Genomic DNA, 27,525 nt, shown 5'->3' with positions numbered 1-27,525 from the left:
AGGTGGCTGCAACTGGAAACTGATTGCATCGATGCCCGATGGGCATGATTTCTTTAGGATTGCGAGAATACAACCTGTTCATACTTGTTCGAATCCTATTATAAATTAGGACCACACTCAACTTGATTCTGGTTTCGTTACAGATTATATCAAAGACATTGTGAAAAAGGATATGTCTATTACCATCGGTGCTATTATTGTTGTCATTAAGGCACGGTTCAACTTCATAATTTCTTACAAGAAAGCGTGGCTTGCAAAACAGATGGCCATTGCTCAGTTGTTTGGTGATTGGGATGAGTGATGCGAAGCATGGGCTGAGTTTCATTAGTACTGATGATGGGCTGGGCCACAATGGGCTTGACACTTCAATTGATGATATGTTCTTAACACCAACAGTTGCACGTAATATCTTGAGTGCTGTCGTGATGCTGAGGATCAAGCACGAAGAGAGGAAGGTTAACAACTGCTCAAGCCAAGTCAACTGCATCCATTGTGGAGGTCTTAGTGGTTGAAGTCTAGCCATTGGAATAACCACGTAGCTATTTTGTTGCTATTTCTTTGTTATTTAAGTCTTGTGTTGTTTCAAATTTGGATTATGATGTTTTGTATTCAAAGTTTCTTTCTTTCAAGGAGTGATTCCTATAAATCTATAAAATTGAGATTGATTCTCAAGCTTTTCTTGTCTTTTCCTTTTGCTTGTTGGTACAATTATGAGAATTGATATTGGTTTGCATCAACTTGGTATCGAAGCATTACGTCATGCCAACACGTACGGGGAAAGAATACACCATGATGGAATTCGATCCTACCAATCCAACACAACAAAGTGAACTTATGGTCACCTTGGCACAACAGTTGCCAGCAATCTCTCAGGCGTTGCAACAGCTCCCTAAACTAACCCAACAAATCCAACAAATCACAGAACAAATGAACCAGCTGAAGCAGTCCCACGAGAAGTCCAAAACCACCTCACTAGTGAATCCAAAAAACACAGGGAAAGCCATTCAAGTGGAGGAAGATTATTTGGAGTTTGAACATGCAAGTGAGGGCCACACACCATCATAAAGAGGCTGATAGGTATTATAATACCTATTGTTTTTGGTAGAAATCTCCCCCTCTTAAGCTTCTTTTTGATAAATAATGAGTGTATTTATGTGTTGATTTGTATTTTGATAAGTTGATTGCGGTTTGGATGAAAAGCGACGGAAAATGGGCTAAATTGAAGAAAATGTCCTCCGACCTTCATGTGTTCAAATAGTCATAACTTTCTGTCACGTTATTGGAATCGAGCGAAATAAAACGCATTAGAAAATAGACATCTCAAGCTTTCCGTAGCCTCTCAAATCATGCAAATCAGAGATCATATGGAGAATTTATGGCCATTTTAAGATTCCTAGGACAGAGCTGGAGATTTTGGTGAAGAAGTGTGCCTAGGCGTGGTGCACCATAAACTTGTTGGTTCTTAAATTAACCTTACTAGCAAGTGTACTACTATAGCACAATGATAAGCAAGAGTCGAGTCCACATGGACGGAGTTATGTCTAATCCAATTGTATACTTGTATGTATGTATGGACAATGCAAACAAAGTAAAGATCAACTCAAGTTTGTTTGGTTCAGTAATTAAACTAATGACAAGCAAACAATAAAGTATTTTTGGTATTTTCTTGGAATAAGGATGCAAATTACGCTAATGCAAACTATCACTAATGCAACTAATATAAATGAGATGAGTTAATGAATATGAGATGAACACCAAGGCTTCGGAATCCCCCTTGGGAAATGACTGGCAAGCAGACAAATTCACACACATATTTGCTAATTCGAGCATAACGAATCCGTACCTAAGACGGCTTTAGCGCACTTAAGCCAAATCTCCCTAAAATTGATTACTAGCCATCTTATTGGTCTAGGTTGGATATTCCTAAATACATTCTAGCCATCTTATTGGTCTAAACATGCAAAGGAATTCATGAAGTTCCATGGAGATTACGATTCATATAAATTGTCACCTAATTAAAGGGAGACAAATTCATAATCAAGAGTTTCAAGAAGCATAATGTACTTGACATATTATCGTCTAAGCAAATTCTGCAAACAATTTCATCCAAAAACCTAAAGTGTTGGCCAAACACAACAAGCGTGAAGAAATTGCAATCAAACATAGAAACACAAGATTTATACCCAAATCAACTCATATATATATACATCAAGTCATACACAAAGTCATCAAACCCAAGGCTTCATCCTAGCCTTGGAAAAAGTGGTTTAGTTACACATAAAGAGAGAAAAACACAAGAAGATAGATGAGAAAAGTATGAATAAACCCAATGAGTTTGAGTAGATCCAAGTTGAGCTGAAGAATCTCTCCTCCTAGCTCCAAGAATCACTTTCCCCCTCTATTTTCGCTCTCCAGCAAATATGTTCGAAGTCCAAAAGTTGTGTGTGGCTAGGGAAAATCGTGAATTAAAACTTTCCCAAAAGCTGTTTTGTGCGCCTAGGCGTGTTGAATTCACGCCTAGGCGTACCAAGCCTAGGCGCACGCCTAGGCACGCGCCTAGGTGCAATCCTAGGCGTGGTACATACTTTAAGTTATCTTCACGTCAATGCTCGCTGGACTGGGTGGAAAAAAATGATTCTGGGCGTGCACAAATAGTGCGCCTAGGCGCACGCCTAGGCACACTGCTTCACCAAAATCTCCAGCTCTACCCTAGGAATCTTAAATTGACCATAACTTCTCCATATGATCTCTTATTTGCATGATTTTAGAGGCTATGGAAAGCTTGAGATGTCTAGTTTCCAATGTCTTTTATTTCGCTCGATTCCAATAACGTGACAGAAAGTTATGACTATTTGAACACAAGAAGGTCGGTGGACATTTTCTTCAATTCAGCCCCTTTTCCGTCGCTTTTCATCCAAACCGCAATCAACCTATCAAAATATAAATCAACACATAAATACACTCATTATTTATCAAAAAAAAAGCTTAAAAGGGGGAGATTTCTACGAAAAACAATAGGTATTATCATACCTATCAGAGGCCACAACAACATTCCTGGATACTCTGGGGACTAGGTTCGATCTTTTCAACCATAATTTGAAACTGGATTAAATAGGCTCAGACCACACGGCCAGTTTGATCAGGCTAAGCAGGTGATGAAGCACGTCAAAGCTGATGTTCCTGAATTTGATGGAGATCAAGAGTTCCATGGTGTTATGGATTGGCACATCAAGGTAGAGAATTTTTTTGACTGGGTTGGAATGACGGCCGAGCAGAAAGTCCTATTCATCAAAATGAAGTTTAAGGGGCAAGCTTACGTTTGGTGGCAGAATCTCGAAGAACAACGGTACCAGGCCCTATTGCCATCCATTACTGACTGGCGTGACATGAAGGATGTCATCAAAGAAGAGTATCTCCCTCATAATTATAAGGAGTTAATCTACCGGGAGCTCCTTTCGTTGGAACAGGGGAACAAGACATGCGGGAGTTTAATACAAAATTTCATGAAATAATTGTTCGATCTCGCATAGTGGAGGATTCCCAGCAATCACTTGCGAGATACAAAAAGGTCTTACGTGCAGAGATTAGCAAAGAACTTGATACATTCAAATTGGAGAATGTGCGAGAGGCATACCAACTGGCACTAAAAATTGAGGCCCGATTAAAATCCAGTGGTACTAAGCAGTTCACTCCAACGACAACCAACTATGAGAATAGGCCTATAAGGGGACAAAATCATACACAAGGGACACAAAGAGTGGAGAATGTACCAAATATTACAAGTAACAACCCACAGATTCAGCGTGGCAAAGATTCAGCTGGTCCTAAGTGCTACAAGTGTGGTGTGTTGGGTCACTATGCATATGTGTGTCCTGGCAAAGGGAGGAAGATCGCATTGATTTATGAAGGGGACGAAATAGAGTTCTCAGAGGAGCCTACCGATGAATTGTTGGAACCATCTCAATTGCCCATGTGTGTTGTGCGACATATCCTCACAGGACAAGCGGTTGCAATGCCAGATGAGGACTGGTTGAGGACTCGCATCTTTCGGACTCATTTTGAGAGAGATGGTAAATCGTTGGAAGTAATCATTGATGGGGGAAGCAGTATGAATGTTGTTTCTGAGGACAAGATAGAACGCGCTGGGTTGACAATTGAAAAACACCCCAAACCTTATATGGTTGGATGGATTGATGATACAACCATTCCAGTCAAACACAGGTGTTTAGTGTCTTTTTCACTAGGCAGAAACTATAGAGACTTCGTGTGGTGCGATGTTATCCCCATGAAGGCGTGCCATCTCTTATTGGGTAGACCGTGGCTGTATGATCGGGATGTGGTTCACAAACCCCGCGTAAATACTTACTCTTTCTTATTTGGTGGACACCAGATTACTCTACGCCCCATGAAGCCTACTGAAGTCCAACTACAGGGGAATCCTATGTTGGCTATAACTCTACCTCCACAATAGTTTCATGCAACTTGTAAGGAGTCCCAGGTCATCTTGTTGTTACTCAAACGTGAAGCAAAGAAGGACTTTAGCACAAAGTTCACATCAAAGATACATGCCTTATTACATGAATTCAATATTATTTTTCCTGATGAGTTGCCCTCCGAGTTGCCACCAATCAGAGGAATCGAGCATGCTATTGACTTGGTGCCCGGTGCCACACTACCTAACCTTCCTCATTACCGTATGAGCTCCAAAGAACACAAAGAGCTCCAAGTCAATGAGTTACTACAGAAAGGCTATCTCCGGGAGAATATGAGTCCCTGTTCAGTACTAGCACTCCTCACACCCAAGAAAGATGGCACGTGGCGCATGTGCGTTGACAGCAGGGCAATCAACAAAATTACGGTGAAGTATAGATTTCCAATTCCATGCCTTGATGATTTATTGGATCAAGTGAGAAGTGTTGTGTTATTTTCCAAGATAGACTTACGGAGTGGATACCATCAATTTCGAATCCGTGAAGGTGATGAACGGAAAACAATGTTTAAAACACGTGATGGCCTATACGAATAGTGCGTCATGCCATTTGGACTCTCTAATGCACCAAGTACATTCATGAGGTTGATGAACCATGTACTGCAAAAACTAATCGGTAAGGCTGTTGGGGTTTACTTTGACGATATTCTAGTTTTCAATCAACAGATTGATGATCATCTAATTCACCCGAGAGAGGCGTTTCACATTCTAAGAGAGGAGAAGCTTTACGTGAACAAATCTAAATGTGCCTTTTTGCAATCAAAAGTCCATTTCCTGGATATGTTATTTCAGACCGTGGGCTGAGTATGGATCATGTCAAAATTCAAGCTATCTCCGAGTGGCCTATTCCTCACAATATATTCGAAGTGCACGAATTCCATGGCCTCGCATCTTTCTACCACCAATTCATCAAGGGATTCAACACTCTTGTGGCTCCTATAACAAATTGTCTAAAGGCACCAGGGTTCACTTGGACTGTGGAAGCACAGGAAGCGTTCCAATTAGTAAAGAAAGCACTCATTACCGCTCCAATCTTACGGTTGCCCGACTTTAACAAAATATTTGAGTTATCTTGTGACGCTGCTCAGGTGGGCATCGGTGGGGTCCTGAGTCAAGAAGGGCGACCGGTGGCATTCCATAGCGAGAAACTGAATGAAACACGATAGAGATATTCTGCTTATGATTTGGAACTATATGCTATCATCCAAATGGTCAAACATTGGAGGCCATATTTGCTTCACAATGAATTATTCTTCTGATAGACCATGATTCCCTAAGGCATCTTAATTCACAATAGAAGCTCAACTTCCGACATGTAAGATAGATAGCCAAGTTACAACAATTCTGCTTTGTGATTCGACATCGTAAGGGGATTGAAATAAAGTGGCAGATGCCCTAAGTCGTCGAGCACATGTGCTGTCCAACCTTGTGGTTAGTGTGGTTGGGTTCGAAAGCATGAAAGAACAATATGCAGAAGACGAGGAGTTCCATGACGCATGGCAACAGTTAACCAACGAAGAAGTAAGCTCTCAGTGTCCATATATACTTTTTGATGGCTATCTTTTCAGGGGAACTCATCTATGTCTGCCGCGAGGGTCTCTCAGAGACTTAGTGATCAAAGAAATCCCTGCGGGAGGTTTGGGAGGCCATTTTGGGAGAGATAAAATGGTGAAATTGGTAAGCAGCCGATTCTATTGGGCAAAGTTACGACGTGATGTACATAAAGCAGTCGATCATTGCCAGGTGTGTCAATACAGCAAGGGCACTCATAGGAATACTGGGCTTTACACACCACTGCCCATTCCTAACGGTCCGTGGGAGGAGCTCACGTTGGATTTTGTCCTTGGATTACCCAGAACTACAAGGAAGCATGACAACATGTTGGTAGTGGTGGATAGGTTTTCAAGAATGGCTCATTTTGTTCCTTGCCATAAAACAAACGATGCTTCGCATGTGGCTACACCATTCCTCCGTGAAATTATCCGACTACATGGTGTACCTCGTTCTCTCACATCAGACCATGATCCCAGGTTCATAGGACACTTTTGGTGATCTTTATGGGCCAAATTAGGAGCCAAGCTGCAGTACTCCACAGCCTTCCATCCTCAAACGGATGGGCTCACGGAGGTAACCAATCGAAGTTTAGGCAACTTGCTATGTTGCCTAGTAAAAGACCATGCAACAATCTGGGACATGTTACAACCCCAATCAGAATTTGCCTACAATGCATTCGTTAATCGTACTACAGGTAGGAGCCCTTTTGAAGTTGTGTATGGAAAGCAACCCAAGGCACCCATAGATTTAATTCCGCTACCCACTCCACCACATTGTAGTGTAGTAGATCTTGATATGGTTAATACATTTTAGAGCATTCATCAAGAAGTTCGCTGTCGAATCTCTCTCCAAAATGATCTCTACCATACTAAAGCCAATCAACATCGTCGAGAGGAGACATTTGCTGTGGGGGATATGGTCTTGGTTCGCCTTCAACCAGAACGTTATCCGCCAAGTAGTATTCATAAATTACATGATAGGAGAATTGGTCCATTTCAAGTCATTGAGAAGATTGGAACAAATGCCTACCGCCTACTTCTTCCACCTTTAATGCGTCTACATCCGGTTTTCAATGTGGCGGATTTGATTAAATATAATGCGGCTATTGATTGAGGTCTTGATGAACAATCAGAGATCACAACCAATGTTCCTCCTATGCTGGACTTGAATGAACAGGCTGATAGCATCCTCGATCACCAGTTTGTTTCAACACGAAAGGGAGGATACCATAAGTTCCTGGTGCACTTCGCTGGCAAACCATCCTCAGAGGATTCCTGGATGAATGCAGGCGAGTTGGCTAAGTTAAATCCCAGTCTGCTTGAGAGTTACTGTCACCAATATTCGACAAAGTCGAATTTTTTGTTGAGGGGAGGAAATGATGCGAAGCATATGCTGAGTTTCGTTAGTACTGATGATGGGCTGGGCCACAATGGGCTTGCCACTTCAATTGATGATATGTTCTTAACACCAATAGTTGCACGTAATATCTTGAGTGTTGTCGTGATGCCGAGGATCAAGCACGAAGAGAGGAAGGTTAACAACTGCTCAAGCCAAGTCAACCGCATCCATTGTGGAGGTCTTAGTGGTTGAAGTCTAGCCATTGGAATAACCACGTAGCTATTTTGTTGCTGTTTCTTTGTTATTTAAGTCTTGCGTTGTTTCAAATTTGGATTACGATGTTTTGTATTCAAAGTTTCTTTCTTTCAAGGAGTGATTCCTATAAATCTATAAAATCGAGAGTGATTCTGTCTTTTCCTTTTGCTTGCTGGTACAATTGTGAGAATTGATATTGGTTTGCATCAATGAGTCGTACAGGGTTCTACCAGAGTTCATGGATGCACTCCAAAGATCAAATACGGGGATGGTTATTGTTTGCAATTGTGAACAAACTAACCGCCCAAATGTACCAATGTTCAAACGAGTATGTTGGGCATTCGATCCTACAATTGAAAGTTTAAGGTATTACCAACCGGTGATATGTGTAGATGGTACTCACTTGTATGAGAAATACCAAGGGAAATTGTTGATTGCTGTTGGTTTTGATGGGAATACATCTTTTTCTATTGGCATTTGCTACAACAGAGGGGGAGTCAAACTCTTCATGGAATTAGTGAATGTTTGTCGTACCATGCAAAAAACGCATTACTTCTATGATATAATCCTTCTCATGCGAAAGCCTTTATAAATTATTTATATAATCTCTTTATTGACTACAATAGACAACACGTTGTTGCCTCTAGTAATTAATGCATGTGTCATCTTTTGTGGAGATGTGAGAATGAATCGGTCTAAAAAAAATAGAGCTCACACATGAATGACATGTGAGGTATTATCATGTCTTTTGTGGTATCATGCAGGCTCGAAATGATAGATTGTGTAATATTTACAACCGGATGTTACATTGGGAAATAAAACTCGTACGGATGGTACATGAGAAAAAAATCCATGAAACGAAGAAATATGTAGACCCCAAGAAACAATGTGCCAGTTTTTTAATATTTTTTCATTTTGTCAATGTGTTGGGTCACGTTGACGGATCGAAACTCAATCAAACTGTCCGTGGAAGGAATCAATAAAATCAGTGACCCGTTTATAATGTTTGAAACGAGGGATTGAGTTGTAACAAGACTTATTTGTGAGTGAACAAAAATAACATTTACTTCTTCTACTAAGGACTCCGTTTAGTTGGTAGAGCAATTGTTGTTATTTTCAACGTGAAAAAAAAAATTTGTTAAGGTGTTTATAAATTTTTTAGATAATAGTAGCATGTAAGTTCGAGGCTGGAGCTTTTTTTTACTAGCGATACCGCTAGCTTAATAAGGTTGTTTGGGAGTAAGTTGCCCAAGTAGAACCGTCCCACCAAACAGAACCCTATTTCTCACCGCGAATTTAAACACTTCTCCTATTAGGTGGAGTTTATTTGTTATCAAAATAAATTTATTTTTTTATAGAAAATATAAGTAATGGATAGAAGACAAAAGCAACCATTAAAAGTCACAAGGCTCTATTTGTACTATCCCAAGCACTGAATCAAGCCACTCTTCTATCCATACTCTATACTCGCCTCCATCTTTGCCCAAAGCTACGATGTTATGAACCACTGAATTGTGTTCTCTTCTTACACATGACACTGAGCAACTAGGCAAGCTACGCATTAAAGCTTTGACATATTCAATTGCATGACAACATACTGAAAAGTCCTCCTTGTTACGCTGCAAAACGTTAACCACGGCCAAGACATCTGTTTCTAGTAGGAAGCTAACGAAACCCAGCTTAATAGCCAAATTAATTGCAAATCTAATAGCCATTAATTCTGCATTCAGAGCATTACCAACACCTCTTACTCGTGATGATGCTCCAGATACCATTACCTCACCATGATGATTCCGAATAATCATACCAAGACCAGCAAACTCATCCACATTTTGTGAAGCTAGTTTCAACGTTAATCTTGATTGTGAGTATGCCAAACGCTCCAAGCAATAATCACAAAGAGAAGTACCTGATCTTTATCAAGAATGCTCAACATCCTAGCCAACCAGGTGCATAGAGAAAGAGATGGATTGTAATGGAACCTGAACCAAAGGGAAGGATGCAAACCATACTCGCTTTGCCCATTCGCAATCCTTCATCACATGTAAGGTAGACTCATCATCTTGGTCACACAAGACACACTTTATTGACTCAATTGCAACACCCCTTCTCCACAACTTATATCCCTCGTAGGACTTTTCAAAAAACCCGTCAAAACCTAAAATCAATCAAAACCAAACTGATTGATCAATTGTTTTTACTAAAAGGTTACACATCTCTTCACTAAAAGCCAAACCGAATCGAAAAAACCCTACTGTTTCGTCCATTATATTCATGTAAAAAAAAAAAATTGAAACCGACCGTGAACACGCCTACCTGATAGGAAGGATGTCAGAGCAAAGTCTCCATGCAAAGTAATCTATGGTCAAGTATATTTTCAATCCAAGAATTACAATAAATCTCGAACTACTGGTTGTGTGACATCAATAAATATCCACAAATAAACTTTTGGTGAATTGCTGATCTGATTCTTGACAGTCCCATGAACATGTAGCCTTATTGTCATCAAAATCCTTTCCAACATGAGGTCAATGCAGTGTGAGGCCCAAAACACAGATGTGTGCTTCCTATTATAATCCAGGTTGAATCTCTTGGTCCGAAAAGTCGCCCAATTAGCAATGACTTGTACTACGTTGCCTACTCCAACTGCCACAATCACTAGATCCAGCGATAAGTTCAGGGCAACAGTATTGCCAACCAAGGACCAAATATCAGTGCCCTCCCAAGAATCCACCAGAAAATTAACAAGGTGTTGACACTTCTCATTGACCCAATCATCGACAAGTATGTTACATCCTGCCCAAGATCCTTTATGTTGTTGAAGTGATCCTTCATATCTTCAAACTCATCATCAAGCATTGAACCTCTCAGTTCTTGGAGATTTGGCATGTCATACTCCACCTGACCCTCTTTGAATGTAGCATTGATAATTCTCCTAGCTAGGAGAATTAACAACATCAAAGTCGACTCCAGTTTCGTAAATGAATCTTCCAATGCATCTACTAGCTTCCGTTTGCGACCACGATGTCGCTTCATTTCTTTTGCTTGCACTACCAGAAGCAGGAACAAGTGAATCACTTCTCTCAGTTTCCTGATGTTTTCAGGAACTTGCATGCAAGGTTTTAAGTCTTCTCTCACTCCTCCTAAATGGCTCTGGAGATGGTTGAAGCTACTCACTTCCTTTGCACAGTAGTTGCACCGAAACCTCGTCTTTTGTTCATCAACCATGAAGCCGTAGATGCGAGCATCGATCGAGTTATCAGTTTCTGCCATATTCCAAGGGTAGTGCTTGCCTGCAACATCACAAGTGATCATAATCCTGTATAACACTCACTGGTTTAAAAATAAAAAAAGTTATCTTTTATGTGGTCTCCTGCAAGAATTCAAAATTTTGACCCATGCTGTCGAAATGTTCAAAATGTTCTGTTTTCTAAATTATTTTCTACTAAATAGGGACTCTGTTTTCTAGGATAGAAATCACAAGGTCTTATCTTTACCTTATCAAAATACTTTTTTCTGCAGACTAACAAAGTAAAAGTGAAAACAATTTCTTGGAAATGAGAACAGAGAATGAAAGCACATAGTTTGTATACCAAACAGTCTAACAGTCTAGTTTAATGCACTATTATAAGAGAATATATGTATCAATTACTTTTTAAATATGATTTGAGTTCCTTCGTAATTGTTTGCATATTAAGGATAAGAAATCTAATCCAAACCAATAAAATGCTTAAATAGAACTGTTGAATAAGATTTTGAGTAAGTACCAAAAGAATCTCAACCCTCGTACTCCCATCAAGAACACCTAAAACAATTTCAAGATCAAACAGTCCAGGTCTCCTTAGTGCCGAGTCAACAGCATCAGGCCTATTGGTAGCCCCAATTACAAGAACATAGCCACGCCTGTGATCAGAAAAATCTGAACGTGAATTACCACTTTGATCGAGTCTGTGCGATTCATCCATGCAAGTCAACAATTGCTTTTGAGACAATTACAAAGGAACTTCAGCTACACTCCAAAACAATATAGTCTCGCTTTCCCAAAAACTTTCCCCTTCTATAACAATGTACTCGCAGATGTGATCTAGTTGCTGGAAAACGAATCCACTGATCGCTCAAAATACCATCCTTTCACTCAAATTATGTATCTATAAAATAATTCTCACTTGCATCAATGAATCACATAATCTCTTTTTCTAGAGTTCAACCATTTGAAAACTTTGAAAAATTAAATCAAAACCACCAAAACCAATTTCACATAGCCACTCAAAAAAAAAGAATCCACTCAAACAAACAGTTTTCTTAAAGATATTCTTACATTTCACAAAAATTTTCCTCTAAAAATTTAGATAACTCAACTATTAAATTATCAATTATTGATCTTCGTTATGCGCTTCTTATATTTTCTTTCCCCTTCTGTAACAAAAAAGTACACACAGTTATGATCTATTGCACTCTAAATCTGGAACATAATTCTCAGTCTGTCAAAAGACACATTGATGACTACATGGCAATTATAAGCAATCTACTCCAATGATCCAAGAGTAAATCTTTAATGTTGGTGTTTCAGCCACATCTAAACTTGGAAACATAGAAGTCATTAAATTAGAAAAACATAATTAATCATTTGTTGCCAAACACTTAAGGCTGTTTCTGTTTTGTAGAAAGGTATTTAATCAATTTCCCAGGGGTTAATCATTTTTATGCTTGCTCATGCGCAACAGGATTATACAACTGTGGAAGTTTGTGGGACGGTGACGTTTTGACTAAGTTCGCAACGTTATGTACACTTGGAGGGCGGCTCCTTAAACCAGTTTAAAAGATCGTTAATAGTCGTTAGCATACATTGAATGCCATAGACGGTGAAAACGCCGGTTGGAGAGTCAAGCAACGGCACTTATTTTTGGAAGAAGATAAGGCTGAAGATAATAGAAAAGGCTGAAGCTATTTTAGTGAGGGTTATAAAAAGAAAACACCGCCGGTAATTTCTTCTTGTTTTGAAGGGTGGCAATTCTCGAATTCGGCTTTCTATTTATCCTTCTGGTTCATTTTATTTCTACTTGTTATTATAATAGTTCAGAAAAACTCAACAGAAGATATTCAAAAAAAACTCCATTAGATTGTCGAGCTGTTCTTTCACCGACTTGTCTCATTTTGCTTTAATTTTAGGGTTCAACCATTTGAAAACTTCAAAAAAAAGAAATCAATCAAGTTAACAAAGCCAGATCAATCATCCAGAATCACATAAGCATTAAACAATCATCGTAAGGGCCAACAAATTATAAAAGCAGAAATAAAACCCTAGCCTCTTATGCCTACCCCGTCTAAAATTTGCACATAAAAAATAAATCAAAATATAGACTTCAAAGTATGTCATTGATCAAACCTGGATGAAGATTCAGAAATAGAACATTTTTGGTGGATTGTTGAACTGATTCTTGGAGATCCCCATAAAGAAGCGGCCTTCGTCGTCGTCCTCGTCACTGTCATCGTCTGTGATCTGTGAGTTCATCGTGTAAGACTGAAGCCGCTGCGATCAGACGGAAGGACGCCTCCCAGTATTTCCGTTTCTTTCCCTTACGTACACTTTTTTATTATTATTATATATAATACACGTAGCGCAAAGGGCCTTCCCAGACCCCCTTGTTTGGTCCAGTGGTTTGAGGACCAACGGGATATCCGTCCATTCCAAGTTCGAGTCGAAACATTCTCATTAATGCGTCGTGAATGTTCGGCCAGGTGTAGGTTAGTGGCATGTTAGGTCTTGAGGTGACTTGCCTAGAGGTTTGGCAGGAGTAGTTGGACTCTCCCCTTGGGGTTTACAGTATAGGACTTGGCCCAAAGGATCGAGTCTTGTGATGGTTCCCCAGCGGTTACAAAAAAAAAGGCCTTCCCAAGATGGGCACCTGCAATCTATTTCCCTAAAATTGACCTATAATCTTTTTTAATCACAACCCTCCATTTGATCTAACAGAGATGAGACGTAGATAAACTCATAATTTTAACTCTCTAAAATTGACGTACAATCTTTTTAATCACAACCCTCCAGTTGATCTAACGGAGATGAGACGTAGATAAATTCATAATTTTAACTCTGTCAAAAAAAAAAAAAACTAGGGTAAAAACCCTCAAACTCTGCAACGTTTGCGCTTCCCTATTCCCTTTCCCTCTCGTTTGAAACTCATTCGCTCTGACGAAAAGCTAATGCGAGAAAGACATCAGGGATGACCAATCCCAGATACTTCTCACGACTCTTTTGTTCATAAAATCATCATTGTGATATAACTGAATGGGTAAGGAGTTGGGAGATTTGGTAGATTTTGCTTTTTTTATTAGGAGTTTCAGTTTTCAAAAGATTTGTCTTTTGCTAGGTTTAATTCGCAGTTTTAATGAATCTTTTTTTTCAAAATTAATTACGTCTTTCATTCTCATTCTCAACAAAAAATTGTTAAGTCTTTCGTTCTTTTTTTATAAGAAATTGATGAGATTGAGAATGTTATTGTCGTTCATTCTCAATCTCAGCTTTCGTTCATCTAAATTTTATTGAGATTTCATATAGGTTGTACAGGTTGTGAACATATACTTATCATCTAAATTGTATTGTCCTTTATACAGGTTGTGAATATGACTGATGATAATGATAAAGATTGGACTCTTTACATGAACATGACATTTGATACGGTTGATGAGGCTTGGGAGCATTGATGTCATTATGGAAAACAACTTGGGTTCTTGACAAGAAAGACTTTTTTAAATAGAAACAAGTCAAATTGGATTTGTATGTTCTAAAGAGGGAAGAAGACTTTTTTCTTTCTATATTGTTCACTGCTTTGTAAGGTTTGGAACTTGGTCTACAATCCAAAGTTAAGAGTAGGATACTATTTGATACAACAATTCAACCTTACAAACTATAACACTATCCAAACTTTTAGCATAGCAAAACCCTATTAATTCAATCACACAGAACATATCAATTGCTCCAATAATACTTTGTGCCAATATCAGGTATGGATACCAAGTCAAAACACTTCATCAGTGGCAGCAATAGTCAAGCCAAATTAATCAAATTATCGAATAATCTGGAGAAGCAAAACATTTCATTAAAATCTGAAATTTTTTTCCCTAAACCATAAAAAATTAAGAACCCTAGATAAACTGATGGCATGAGAAGCGACAATATGCAAGCTCAAATCAGAGGAGAATCGATTGCCCTTACCCCTATCTATGGTAAATATGCTTCCTGGTCGTGGCTCACCTATGACAAGAATTGTTTGCCCTTACCTCTACCAATGGGGAATCCATTGTCGGGTCGTGGCTTTGCTGACAGTGATGAAGTGACGGAGCCAAAGATTTTTTGAAGGAAAGGAAAGAGGGAAGAGGGGAGAGAGAAGAAAGAACAGAAACAGAGTTAAGAGTAGGGAGGTAAAAGGTGAGACATGGAGGAAAGAGTAGAAATCGCGAATGGTGGCAGGCTAGCTTTTTTTTTTTATAGAGAGTTAAAATTGTGAGTTTATCTGCATATCTGCTTCATCTTTGTTAAATCAAATGGAGGCCTATCATTAAAAAGATTGTAGGTCGATTTTAGGAGTTCTCTGGGGCTGTTGTAGTAATAACTACAGCAGCCCCAGCTCTAGCTCTTTTTGAGCTGCAAAATATTTTTATTTTTATTTTAAAAAATTATATATGTGTAGTATTCAGAGTAACGATTCCAACGACATATTTTTTGTTCGAAACAAAAATCAAATTTAATGTGAAAAATGCATAACAATTCTGAACCGTTGAATATAAACTCAAAACATTCGATGTTTCGATCGCGATGAATTTGATTTTTGTTTCGAACAAAAAATATGTCGTTGGAATCGTTAGACCGAATACTACACATATATAATTTTTAAAAAATAAATAAAAATTTTTTTGAAGCCCAAAAGGCCTACAGCGGGGGCTGCTGTAGTTATTACTACAGCGGCCCCCATGAACCCCAATTTTAGGGAAATAGATTGCAGGCCCCCATCCCTTCCCCTCCTATTAATATTGAGCAACCACCATGGTGGTTTGTTATTGGGCCAACAAAAAGTAAAGCAAGACGTGTTTTGCTAATGTAATTGGAAATGGAAAGAAAATGTTTTTGGAATTGTTCAATGATGTAAAAGTATTAGACTTTGATATTGACACCAAATACAACCACCTTCTATATTTGAAACTTATATATATATATAAAAATTATCCTATATGAACAAAAAGTGTGAATCAACTTTGTGAACTTATTTTTCAATCGTAGATGTGGTGGGTCCCACAACAAATATGTGACACCCACTTTTGTTTTGTTTTATTACGACCATTGGATTTCAAGTTTACAAATCTTCCACGCTATAGGATGTGCCCAAAGAAAAATGATATTTTGAGAGAGAAGGTTTAAAAATTATTTTGGAAGGGTTTTATTAGACAAAGTGTGTCCTTGTGGAGTGCCAACTTTATTAGTATCCAAAAAAGATGGCAGTCGGAGGATGTGTGTGGATAGTCATGCCATCACTACAATAGTGATGTCTTTCACTGCGCTTTTAAAGCGCCGTGAATAATAAAAAACCGTCGTTAAAGGTATTTATCAACGCTTTGTTAAACGTCGAACAAGCGCCGTTAATATTCGTGCCGTTAATGATAACGCGACACTTTTTGAAAATGTAGTGATAGTGATATTTAATGTGGTGCTTCAAACACCACCGTAAAAGAGAAATAAAGCGCTGTGATCTACAACGTAGGATTGCTATTCGCAGACGGATAAAGCGTCATCTATTTTTTAAGTTACAACACTTCTCAAGCATCGCAAAAAGATTTTTAATTTTCTATTTTTTAAAATTTGTGTTTTAACGACTCCTTTAAAGCGTCGTTAAAATGTCAAATTATTTTATTTTATTAATTTATCGACGTTTTAAAAGCACTGTGAACAAATTAAACCTATAACCAAAAATAGCATATTAAACGGTTCAACACCCAGCAAGAATTCAATAGGCTACTGAAATCACAGCACAATATTAAGCAACCACTTTCCATTCTCCACTTCGTAACATAAAAACAATCATTGTTTACACAATTGAGCAAGCACTTTCCATTCTCCACAAGTGATAATAAGCCAAAAACATACATAAAACACTAAACTAGCTAGCTTGTTCCCAAAAACATACATAAAACAAAATTGGACAGTAAGAGAAATTGCGCGGTTAGCCACCAAAATGATCAGGTCCTCATTTCTCAATGTTCTTCGTCAAGATCGCAGTGTAATGCAGCGAAAGTGTGGCAGTTCCACCTATGTGTGACAAGTAAATAAAGTCTTAGGAACATATTAGAAATTTAGAAATAAAAATTATAAATAAAAAGAAGAGAAACAAGAAAGAGGAAATAAAACAAAGGTGATAAAGAACATGTAAAGCAGCACAAGCAGCAGCAGCTGGAAAGTAAGACACAGTGTTAGGGAGCCATACTATTTTTATCCACCACCGGTAGTACTAACAACTAGCAAGTCCCAAGGCAATTCATTAAATCATAACTTCACAGTAATAAAGGAATAAAATTAAACTTACCATGTTAAGGGTTATCACCATTGCCCCGACACTATAGAAAAGCATCGTATGTGTTTTATAAATTGACAACGTTTTTTTAAAAGAGCGTCGTAATAGTTAATAAGCGTTGGCGCTTCTTGAGAAGCGTCGATAACTAGCGTCATAAAAACATTTAGTTTTTGTAGTGCATTGCCACATTTAAAAAAAACGTCATAATAGCGACCTTGCTCGTCTATGTGAATAATGAATAAAGTATTGATATCCTGATATAATAAGACCGAGGAAGAGCATATGCCACATTTAAGGGATGTAAGAGAAAAAAACTTTTTGTGAACTTAAATAAGTGTAGTTTCTTGAGTCTTGACGATCAGTATGTTATTTCTAGGCATTGTAATAAATTCTGAGTGAGTTCATGTGGATGAAAAGAAGGTCAAAGCAATTGTGAGTGGCCAACACATAAAAACATTAGTGAGGTTCAAAATGGACTTACGACATTTTATAAGAGAGTTTTCAAAAATTTCAACATTCTCACGGGGCATATCACAAATTGGTTGAAGAAGCCAAAGTTTAGTTGGGATGATGAGGCAGAGAAGGGTTTCGCACTAATCAAGAGAAATTATGTATCGTGCATGTCCTAGAATTATCAAATTTTGAGAAGTCATTTGAAGTAGAGCGTGATGCATGTGGTACATGTATTGATGCTATTCTTTCCCAAGCTGAGAGAACTATTACATTTTTAGAGAAAATCTGGGTGATTCGCAGCTGAAGTGGAGCACATATGATCAAGAGTTTTGTGATGTGAGGCGTGCATTAAAGCATTGGGAGTCCTACCTGATGTAGGCTGAGTTCATCATGTATACTGATCATCAAGCGTTGAAGTTCATCGATAGTCAGAAACATCTGGGTGGTAGGCATGCAAGGTGGTTTGCGTTCTTGTAGAAGTTTTTTTTGATCAAAATGTAAGTATATATCGATGATCAAAAAGTGAAACAAAACTGGAATGTCCAGAAAGTTTATATATAAGCCAACAAACACCCTGACAAGCCAGGTGCACCAAATTGGGAGAAAGCACCCAGACAAAAACCAAAAACTAGCTAATCATTACAAGGAAAAAACAGCAAAGTAACAAGAAGAGGTTAACCAAGACACCAGTATTGGAACCTGGTTTCTGGGATAACCTCCCTAACTAAAACAACAACCATGAAGACAGTAACATGGCAATCAACACCAGAAACCAGTAGAGGCATAATAAATCTTGAGGTTAACCAACACCCAGAAAAGAGCCAGAGAAGCAAGCAGAGGCCATCATTAGAAGAAGCAATTCTCCACCAGCAATCACAGAGAAAACCAGAAAGGTAACTAACCAAATGAAACTCAACAGCAGGTCCACAAACCCAAATATAATCAACAGCAGCAATAAAGCCAACTTGAGATTTAATAGCAGCAAGCAAAGCTCCACCAGGATTAATCAGACCAGAAACCAGACATATAACTCAAAAGCCAGCAGGAACACAGCCACATCCTCAAACAAGGAAAACCAAAGTCAAACTGGCCCACCATAAGAACTAGACTAGAGATTAGGAGTTCTAGAAGCCTAGTCCAGACCAACAATACCTGCACACCAAGCAAAGACCACCAGACCCATCTCCATCCCAGCAGATCATCATACCATAACCAAGACCAAATGAGGTTAACAACCAACCTATTAGACTTCTAGAGGAAGGGAGGAATCCATGACATGGAAGAACATGATAGTAAAAAACATCACTTGAAACCTATGAATCAAAGAACCAACTGAGTTACAAGTTTTCTCAAAAATTTTGTTGTTTCTCTCTTGCCAAATTAGATACACCGTCAGGCCTAAAGAAACCCTCTTCATTCTAGCAACAGAGACATTCCTTCCATTCTTCAACCCTCTAATGGCACTATTCAAAGTTACCATTATTCTATTAATCCCCAACTAGCATTTGATCCTTCTCCAAAAGTCAGAAGTCCAACTGCAATTGAAGAATAAATGCTCATGAGATTCCTCTTCTTGCCTGCAAAAATACAGAAAGTGTCTGTAGGTATAAATCTCAGTCTATCCCTTGTTCTCAACCTCCCTAAAACAGCAAGCCATAGAATAAAATTATATCTAGGCAAAGACCATGATTCCCACACCACTTTATCTCAGCTAACAATAGGCCTTTTAACCCTGAAATATTCATAGGCATAACTGGAAAACAGATGAGCTCCATTTTGCCAACTTTGAAGTAGGCTTATGACCTGACTATACCCTCCACAATCCTACACAAGCTGGTTTTTAAGATAAAAAATGGCATTCCACAGAGGAGAGGAGTTCCTTTGTAGACCAACATGCCAAATAGAAAGATGATTCAGATAGTGATGATGCACCCACTGTATCCATAAAGAATTAGCTTTGATATGAATATTTCACAGTTGTTTGACAACAAAACTAATATTCCTAGCCCTGAGCTCCATTAGCCCTAAACCCCCTTCCGCCTTAGGCAAGCAAATATTATCCCAAGCAACAGGAGCAGAGGTTCTCCTCAAGGCATTTCCACCCCACAAAAAATTCATGCATGTGACGGATGCTCTTAGTCGTCCAGCAGCATTATTGTTCTTAGTTCTCCATTAGTCATGACGTCATCGGGTTTTAGCCGTTGAAGGATTTGTATGCAAATGATGATGATTGCAAGGATGTCTGGGAAAAGTGTCAGACGAGGCAAGCCTCCATGGGAGATTTCCATATCCATGAGGGTAACTTATTCTTTGCTAACAGACTTTGCATTTTCCAAATGTCATTAGGTGAGAAATTGATCAAGGACTTTCATGATGGAGGTCTTAGTGGCCACTTGCTCAGGGATAACACAGTGGCTAGCTTGGAAGGGAGATACTATTGGCCTCAGTTACAACGGGATGTTAGTAACTTTGTGCGTAAGTGTTATGTTTTCTGCCTTGCTGCAAGAAGTTTGATGCGTCGCACATTGCCCATTTATTTTTCAAAGAGGTTGTTCGACTGCATGGAGTCTCACTAACTATCACATCAGATCATGATTTCATGGTTCTTAGCCATTTTTTGCTTACTTTGTGGAAGCAACTCATTCTCATACTGTTGGGAAAATAAAAGTAGTGAATCAAACGTTGAAAAATCTCATTCGCACTATCTAGATAAACCAAAACAATGGGATCATGCCCTTGCCCAAGCAGAGTTTGCATACAACAGTGTTGTTCATGGTGCTACTGGTAAACCCTTTTTGCTTTGCTATAAATACAGATAACTAGATATTCTGTGGATTTGTTGTGGCTACCAAGTAATCCCATATTGAGTGTCGCTGCTAGTAATTTGCGGAGGAAGCATAGTCCTGTTGAAATATTTTCAAAATAATAAAGAAAATTTTACATTGGTAGTTTCATACCAATGGACACAACTCTTCTCTTAAAACTTCTCTTGAACACAACCTTTCAAAAGAGGTGTGTTTCTCTTGACAAGAGATGTCTTTCTTTTTAGACACAACCCTTCACCAAAAAGGTGTGTTTCTTTTTGGACACAACCTTTCACCAAAAGGTGTGTTATTCTCTATAAATACATCATTCCAAGACATTCAATAATCAATCAAAAAGTCATCTCCAAAACTCTCAAACTTGGATTCTATTCTTGCAAACTAGAATTCCAAGCACTTGTTAAAGTTCTGTTTTTCTTGGTCATTCTTGGATGTTCTTCCTTTGTGCAAAGGCCGAACATCAAAGGTTAAATACGTGGTGCTTCATTGTATCTTGAAAGTGTATTTGCTGCTATCCTGTGCACATCAATTGGTGGAGGCAAATAACACTTTAAGGAAAGCGTTAATCCGTGCCTTGAAGCAAAATCTAAATTGTTGAAAATTCTCCAACAATTCTACATTGCTGATATTCTCCAACAAGTCCATCCATGCTGAAGTTAAGAAGAAAACGAAGGAGATCTATGCTAAGTATAAAGATGCTGCTGACAAGCATAGACGGGTGAAATTCTTTGCGGAGGGTGATTTGGTCTTGGTGTTGTTGAGCAGTAAATGTTTCCTCGTCGGCACCTATAACAAGTTGAAGCCTAAGAAGTATGACCCTTTCAAGATCCTGAAGCAGATTAAGATAATGCTTAGATGGTGTATTTGCCAGCACACATGGGTATTTCTAACACCTTCAATGTGTCTGACCTCTAAGAGTCGGTTTTCTTTATTAAGTTTAACTTTGATTAGTCTTACTCGATTGTTTTCATCTGCGTGACTACTTCTACCCCAATTGACTAAAAAAGAATATGGTCGATAAGCTGAATTGACAACTAATTCCATATCATCTCCGGTACCTATATGGCTTCTCAAACAACTTAAGTTGGAAAAAGTTAAAATAAAATTGAGGACTTTGATTTAATTAGCATCTCCAACCCAAGTAACAAAATGAGTAATCAAAAGGCTCATTTGATTACTACTATGCTATATTATTGTGATCCCGAGTAACTATTTAATTTCTCGACCCCATTTAAATTAACCCATTATAGCAAGTCCATTTCCAATATAAAAAATGATTTACCCAAATTAAATGGTTAATGATTTAAAATTTAAAAATAATTTATGAAAAACTAAATAATTCTAAATTTAAAATTCTAAAGCATTCCCAACTCCATTTAAATCTTGTTGATCATTGGTGGAATTCATTTGACATAGAATGAAGAGAGTCATTTCAATATGCGTTGTTTTGATGTTGTTGCATTAATATTGAATCTTTTGTATCATGAAAACTAAAATATTAGGGCATCTCCATCAGTTTATCTTAACAGATTCCTTAAAATACAGACAAAATGCCACTGTTTCAAATTTTACATATTCCATATCCAACAAACCATGCATCAGATTACCCATAATATTCTTTACTCCCTTGAAATAATATTTGTCTCTTTCCTTTATTTATTCCATTAATTTTTATAAATAATAAACCAAATAATTGTTTTTATCAATAATCAAATACATATTGATGACCCGATAATAAAAAAAAATGAATTAATTTATTGAAAAATAAAAAATAATTATTAATGATATATTTTTGGCAAATACTTCAGCTTCTTTATCATATGGTATTTATCAATGTCCAACAAATTATGTATCACAAAGGAAAAAATAGAAGCATATCCACAGCAATAATTGAGTTCAAGTAGGATCACAAAAAACCAATAGCATGAAAACCAAAATCAAACCACATAAAGGGCAAAAAAAATATCACATAGCATATCATGAAATACCCATATGAAGTCAGGCCCATTCCAAAACTCAAAACCCAGGAATACCTACCAACCAAAAACAAATCAATCCCGATGGAACTCTATGATACAAGCGGGAAGAGGGGAGAAGGATACCTGATCGGCAACAATCAATTATCACCAGAGTTAGTCGGCGGCGTTAGAGAAGAAAATCAACAAAAACTCGTAGAGGAAGTGAACCGTCACAGAATATGAGAGAGAGAAGAACTGTGTCACAGGACATGAGGAACAAATATTATTTTATTCTTACGTAACTGAATAGTGGTTTCCTACATCTAGGGAACCACTATTCAAGTGACCTAGTTTAGATAACCACTAGGTAATCTGATGCATGCTTGTTTTTGACTAGTTCTCTATATTTGTTCTCTATTTTAGGGAAAGAACCATGTTTAGGTAATCTGATGTGGATGCCTTTAGGTTCTCCCAAATTCACATCTCAATTGCTCAATTGCAGGACTGCCCTGTTTATTTTTAAAAGAACAAAAATGAATGTTTAGGTACCTAACCTTGCCATCGGTCCAATGATATGTAAGGTTTTTTAATTGTCAGTGAAGTTTACTATCTTTTTTCATTGAAAAAGAAAAATCCTAAATAATAAAACCTTTGTTGAGGATAAGAGCTTCTAATCAATTGTCCCAGCATGTTTAAAAACATCTCATAGTTTCATTTCTAATTAATTTCTCTTCTTCTCAACTTGGCTTACTTAATTCACAATACCATTATGTATCCCTAATAAATTCAGTCATAATATGGAATTAGACAACGTAATAACGAAAGACAAGGGCTAGTTTGGTAAGGTATTTTGCTCAGCATTTCTACTTGAATTAAGTTAAGAGCTTCTAATCAATTGTCCCCGCTAGTTTAAAAATATATCGTAGTTCGGTTCTAATTAATTGCTCAGCTTCTCAACTTGGCTTACTTAATTCAAGTAATGGAAAGTTGACAATTCTACCCAATCAGTTTTTTTTTTTAAAATTTTTTTTTGATTGACTTCATGAGAGCAATTAATTAAGAAGCCAGATTCCATGACATGCACTCTACGTTACTAAATAGGTTAGACTAACATTAAATTATTTTTGTTGACATTAGCAAAACGCGTAAAGTCAGTCTGATACTGATTCATTCAAAGAAAACTAAAGAATCAATCATGTAGACAAAGTTGGCTCCATTTATATATTCCAATTGCATTATTAGAAGTAAAATATGCAAGTGGCCATGTGGGAGGATAACATAAATATGCAAGTGTGCGTGGGATTGATTGTATGTATGGTGTAAAAAATCATGGGTTCTCCTGAGTTAATTAAGTGGGATCGTTTTGATTTAATTGGGGAAGAAGGAAGAGGAAGCGAGGATATTATTTTGCTTTCAATTCATCCCCATAACTTGGTATTCAGTGAAGAGATGAAGAATGATGAAGAAATTCTTTGTGGTTGGTGTTTGGATCCAGTGAAGGATGCTACCTACAATTGCAAAGACTGCTCTTTCTCTCTTCACAAGTCTTGTGCAGACGTTGTTGGAGAAACGCGTTACCATTGGTGGACTTCCATTAACGAAGACGAGGATAAATGTTATAATTGTTGCATTTGTGGGGAAATAGTCTTAGACATTCATCTAAGCTGTGCATGTCTCCTCTGCGGCATTCATCTTCACAAGAGTTGCGCAAGCGATTTGCCAAGAGAGTTGAAGCATGTTGTCCACCGCAAGCACCCTCTTTTTCTTCTCTCCAATTGCGGCACATGTGACGGCAGTGGTGCCTTTGTTTACTTCTGCAAATGTTGCACATTCACCCTCGATGGAAAGACGGCTCTCCAACGACCTTTGTGCTTACAGGAACCAGAAAATCACAAACATCAATTTATTCCCTTTATGAGGTCAGAATATTCTTTTCCCTGTGATGCTTGTGGCCTCGAAATTGAAAATTTTGGGTCGTTAGGCGGATCTTTCCTATGCACCATTTGTCAGATCATTGTTCACGACGACTGCATCTCACTCCCACATACAATCAATATATTTCATCATGATCACCCCCTCACCCATACTTTCTTCTTTCTACTTATAAAAGAAGACATTCCTCCTGTTGACCAACTAAATTGTCGAATTTGCCGTACCAAGTTTGACAAGGATTTTGGAGGTTACTATTGTGTGGAGTGCCAGTTTGTTACCCATGTGGGCTGCGCGATTGAAAATCAGATTTCAACAAATAACTCAATCGTGAATGCTCAAGAAGCAATTGTTGATTTGGTCAGGGAGATTGAGCTGACGGAAGATGAATTCCCCCTACAGATTAAGCACTTCAGTCACGAGCACAAATTAAGTCGTAGTGATGAAATGGAGGATAAATGTTGTGATGGCTGCATCCGACCTGTCAAAGATATCAACAAAATCTTTGATATCTTTGACAAATGAACAAAATCTTTGAATTTGTCAAAGATATCTACAAAATATCAATGATATCTTTGACAAATCAACAAAATCTTTGAATTTGTCAAAGATATCAACAACATCTTTGATTTACTTTATTGACATTATTTTTCTTACTTTTCCTTTCTAACGCCTATATAAAGGCATGTTGTACACAATCAACATATAGTGAAATACAGATCTTTTACTTCTCTAACATATCCTTTCACTTCTCTAACATGGTATCGGAGCCACTCCTGTTGAGGCACTCCAGAGTAGTGTACGTACTACCATTGATACAACACATATTATTACAGCATTGGTCCAACACTCCTTAGGTGGGATCTTGGTTTTGGGTCCGTCCCCAGTCGGTTGCGGTCTCCTTTGAGATGTTCTTCTCTTTTCTTGAGTTTTGGTGTCCTCCGTGGCGGTGCTCCTTCCGCCGTTAGTCGTGCTCTTCCAGGGGTACTCCTTTGCTCGGGCCCCTAGCTAGACCCGATTGCTTCTTCTGCCTTTTCATCAGTTTGAGCATGGTTCCTCGCAGTTCGTTCCTTTGGCCTCCTGCTGCCGTATGGTGGTGTCCATGTTTCTGGCTGCTTTTCCCTACTGTTTCTACCATCGCTCTTGGTGCTAAGATCTCGGTCCTCTCTTGGAGTCCTTTTACTGCGTTTTTAAGGCTTCTCTAGAGATGGGTCCCTTCTCGGAGTTTTGCTGCTGTTAATCTTACTATTTGCCCTCTTTGGTCCCATTCCGGATTTCTGCGTGCAGTCTTGGTGTTCCTTTGTCTGCCCTCTTGGGTTCCCATGTGGATTTTTTCTTGCTTTTTGGTAGCCTCGATTCTCAGAGCTGGATACCCATCCTTTTGTGTTTGGGTTTTGGTGCGTGTCGCCGGACTGGTCCTTTTTTGGCTTCTCGGTTTGTTGGTTTCTTTCTATTCAATTCTGTCAAAGATATCAACAAAATCTTTGATATCTTTGAAATTTATCTTTGACAATATCCACTCTTGACCAACCTGCTGATCTCTTCACCAAGCCACTCCTGCCAGGTCGTTTCAGAGACTTAGTTTCCAAACTCAAGCTTACTTCTACTGCACCAACTTGAGTTTGAGGGGGGATGTCAAAGATATCAACAAAATCTTTGATATCTTTGACAAATGAACAAAATCTTTGAATTTGTCAAAGATATCTACAAAATATCAATGATATCTTTGACAAATTCAAAGATTTTGTTCATTTGTCAAAGATATCAAAGATTTTGTTGATATCTTTGACATCCCCCCTCAAACTCAAGTTGGTGCAGTAGAAGTAAGCTTGAGTTTGGAAACTAAGTCTCTGAAACGACCTGGCAGGAGTGGCTTGGTGAAGAGATCAGCAGGTTGGTCAAGAGTGGATATTGTCAAAGATAAATTTCAAAGATATCAAAGATTTTGTTGATATCTTTGACACGACCTATCTCACATCCATTTTACAGGTGCGTGGAGTGTGGCTTTTTTCTCCACAAGACCTGTATTGACTTGCCAAACCAAATAAGACCTGTTTTTCATGACCACCCCCTAACCCTTCTTCCGAGTGCGCCTCATGACAATGGGACTTTCGAATGTTCTCTCTGTTCTAATAATTGCCATGGCTTCGTATATGCTTGTGAAGAATGCAAAAACTTCTATGCTGATGTTCGATGTGCATCAATCCCGCTAAACATTAGACATCCTGGTCATGATCACAGACTCTCTTTCACTCGTATACACAATTATAATAGTTATTGCTACTCTTGCAGTTCGAAAGATGCATATCTATTTAAATGCAATGAGTGTCCATTTGACATAGATTATAGATGTGCTACACTACCGTCTACAGCTAGATATTGGGATCATGAACATCCTCTAGTGCTCACCTATCATACAAATGATGATGGTTCTGATGCCTATTACTGTGATATTTGTGAAAAGAAGAGAGATCCAAAGCATTGGTACTACTATTGTGCTCAATGCGAATATGCTGGTCACCCTATTTGTGCTCTTGGTATGTTTCCATATATCCTTCCAGGACAATTATTCAATATGTCATGTCGTTTTTTCATCATCCGGGGATCTGATTTTCAGCACAACATTAATTTATGTAGTGAATGTCGATCACTTCCGTGGATTCCAAAAACATTTAGTGATCTCAAGTTACATAAACATCCTCTCTTCTTAGCCAACTATGATATGGGAATGGATGCTTGTGGGATATGCCAAGAAATGGTATTTAGCGTCCTGTTTTATTGCGGAAAATGTGATTTCCGTGCTCATCTTAAATGTGTTTTGGGAGATGAATTTACTATTCAACCTCGCCAAATGACTCTTAGCATTGTCAAAAGAACAAGTTGGGGGTGTCTTCCATGTATGGTGTGCGATATGGATTGCAGAGATGCGTGCCTCCAGTGTCCTAAGGGTGAATGCAGCTTTTGCCTTCATTTGGATTGTGCACGTTTTCTTAATATGGATTAGTACAACTGATGCTACTCTTGTACACCTTTCAAATTAATAAGAGTTAATTGGAGATAGACCACTTTTTCACTGTCGCCCACTTCCAAACTTCAGTCACAATCGTTAAGAGATTGAGATTTATTTGACGCGTTTGTTTGCTAACAATCCAACCATAAATTTT

General features: G+C 38.2%; 3 protein-coding genes across 5 annotated transcripts; 2 read left to right on the top strand and 1 right to left on the bottom strand.

The window, feature by feature from the left end:
* Window positions 1–9,876: 9,876 nt before the first annotated feature.
* On the bottom strand, window positions 9,877–13,203 carry LOC119985066. 3 transcript variants are annotated; one of them, XM_038829233.1, is made up of 3 exons: window positions 13,023–13,203; window positions 11,404–11,727; window positions 9,877–10,929 (listed from the first exon to the last, which is right to left on the bottom strand). In XM_038829233.1, exon 3 carries the CDS (start codon window positions 10,907–10,909, stop codon window positions 10,313–10,315), a length of 597 nt encoding a protein of 198 aa, XP_038685161.1. In that variant the 5' UTR covers window positions 10,910–10,929; window positions 11,404–11,727; window positions 13,023–13,203; the 3' UTR covers window positions 9,877–10,312. The 3 variants fall into 3 exon arrangements, with proteins under 3 accessions (XP_038685161.1, XP_038685162.1, XP_038685163.1); XM_038829234.1 differs by having other exon boundaries at window positions 11,404–11,539; XM_038829235.1 differs by lacking the exon at window positions 11,404–11,727.
* A 10,493-nt stretch (window positions 13,204–23,696) lies between these two features.
* Window positions 23,697–25,566, top strand: LOC119985479. Its single transcript, XM_038829774.1, has 3 exons — window positions 23,697–24,844; window positions 25,219–25,295; window positions 25,404–25,566. Exons 1-3 carry the CDS (start codon window positions 23,762–23,764, stop codon window positions 25,564–25,566), a joined length of 1,323 nt encoding a protein of 440 aa, XP_038685702.1. The 5' UTR covers window positions 23,697–23,761.
* Window positions 25,567–25,568: 2 nt separating this feature from the next.
* LOC119985478 lies at window positions 25,569–27,221 on the top strand. Its single transcript, XM_038829773.1, has 4 exons — window positions 25,569–25,596; window positions 25,712–25,776; window positions 26,304–26,898; window positions 26,999–27,221. The coding sequence occupies exons 1-4, from the start codon at window positions 25,569–25,571 to the stop codon at window positions 27,070–27,072; spliced, it is 762 nt and encodes a 253-aa protein (XP_038685701.1). The 3' UTR covers window positions 27,073–27,221.
* Window positions 27,222–27,525: the final 304 nt, after the last annotated feature.

Source organism: Tripterygium wilfordii, chromosome 19 (genome assembly GCF_013401445.1).
Source record: "Tripterygium wilfordii isolate XIE 37 chromosome 19, ASM1340144v1, whole genome shotgun sequence".
Lineage (NCBI taxonomy): Eukaryota > Viridiplantae > Streptophyta > Magnoliopsida > Celastrales > Celastraceae > Tripterygium > Tripterygium wilfordii.
This window is presented reverse-complemented; position numbering and strand designations above follow the sequence as displayed.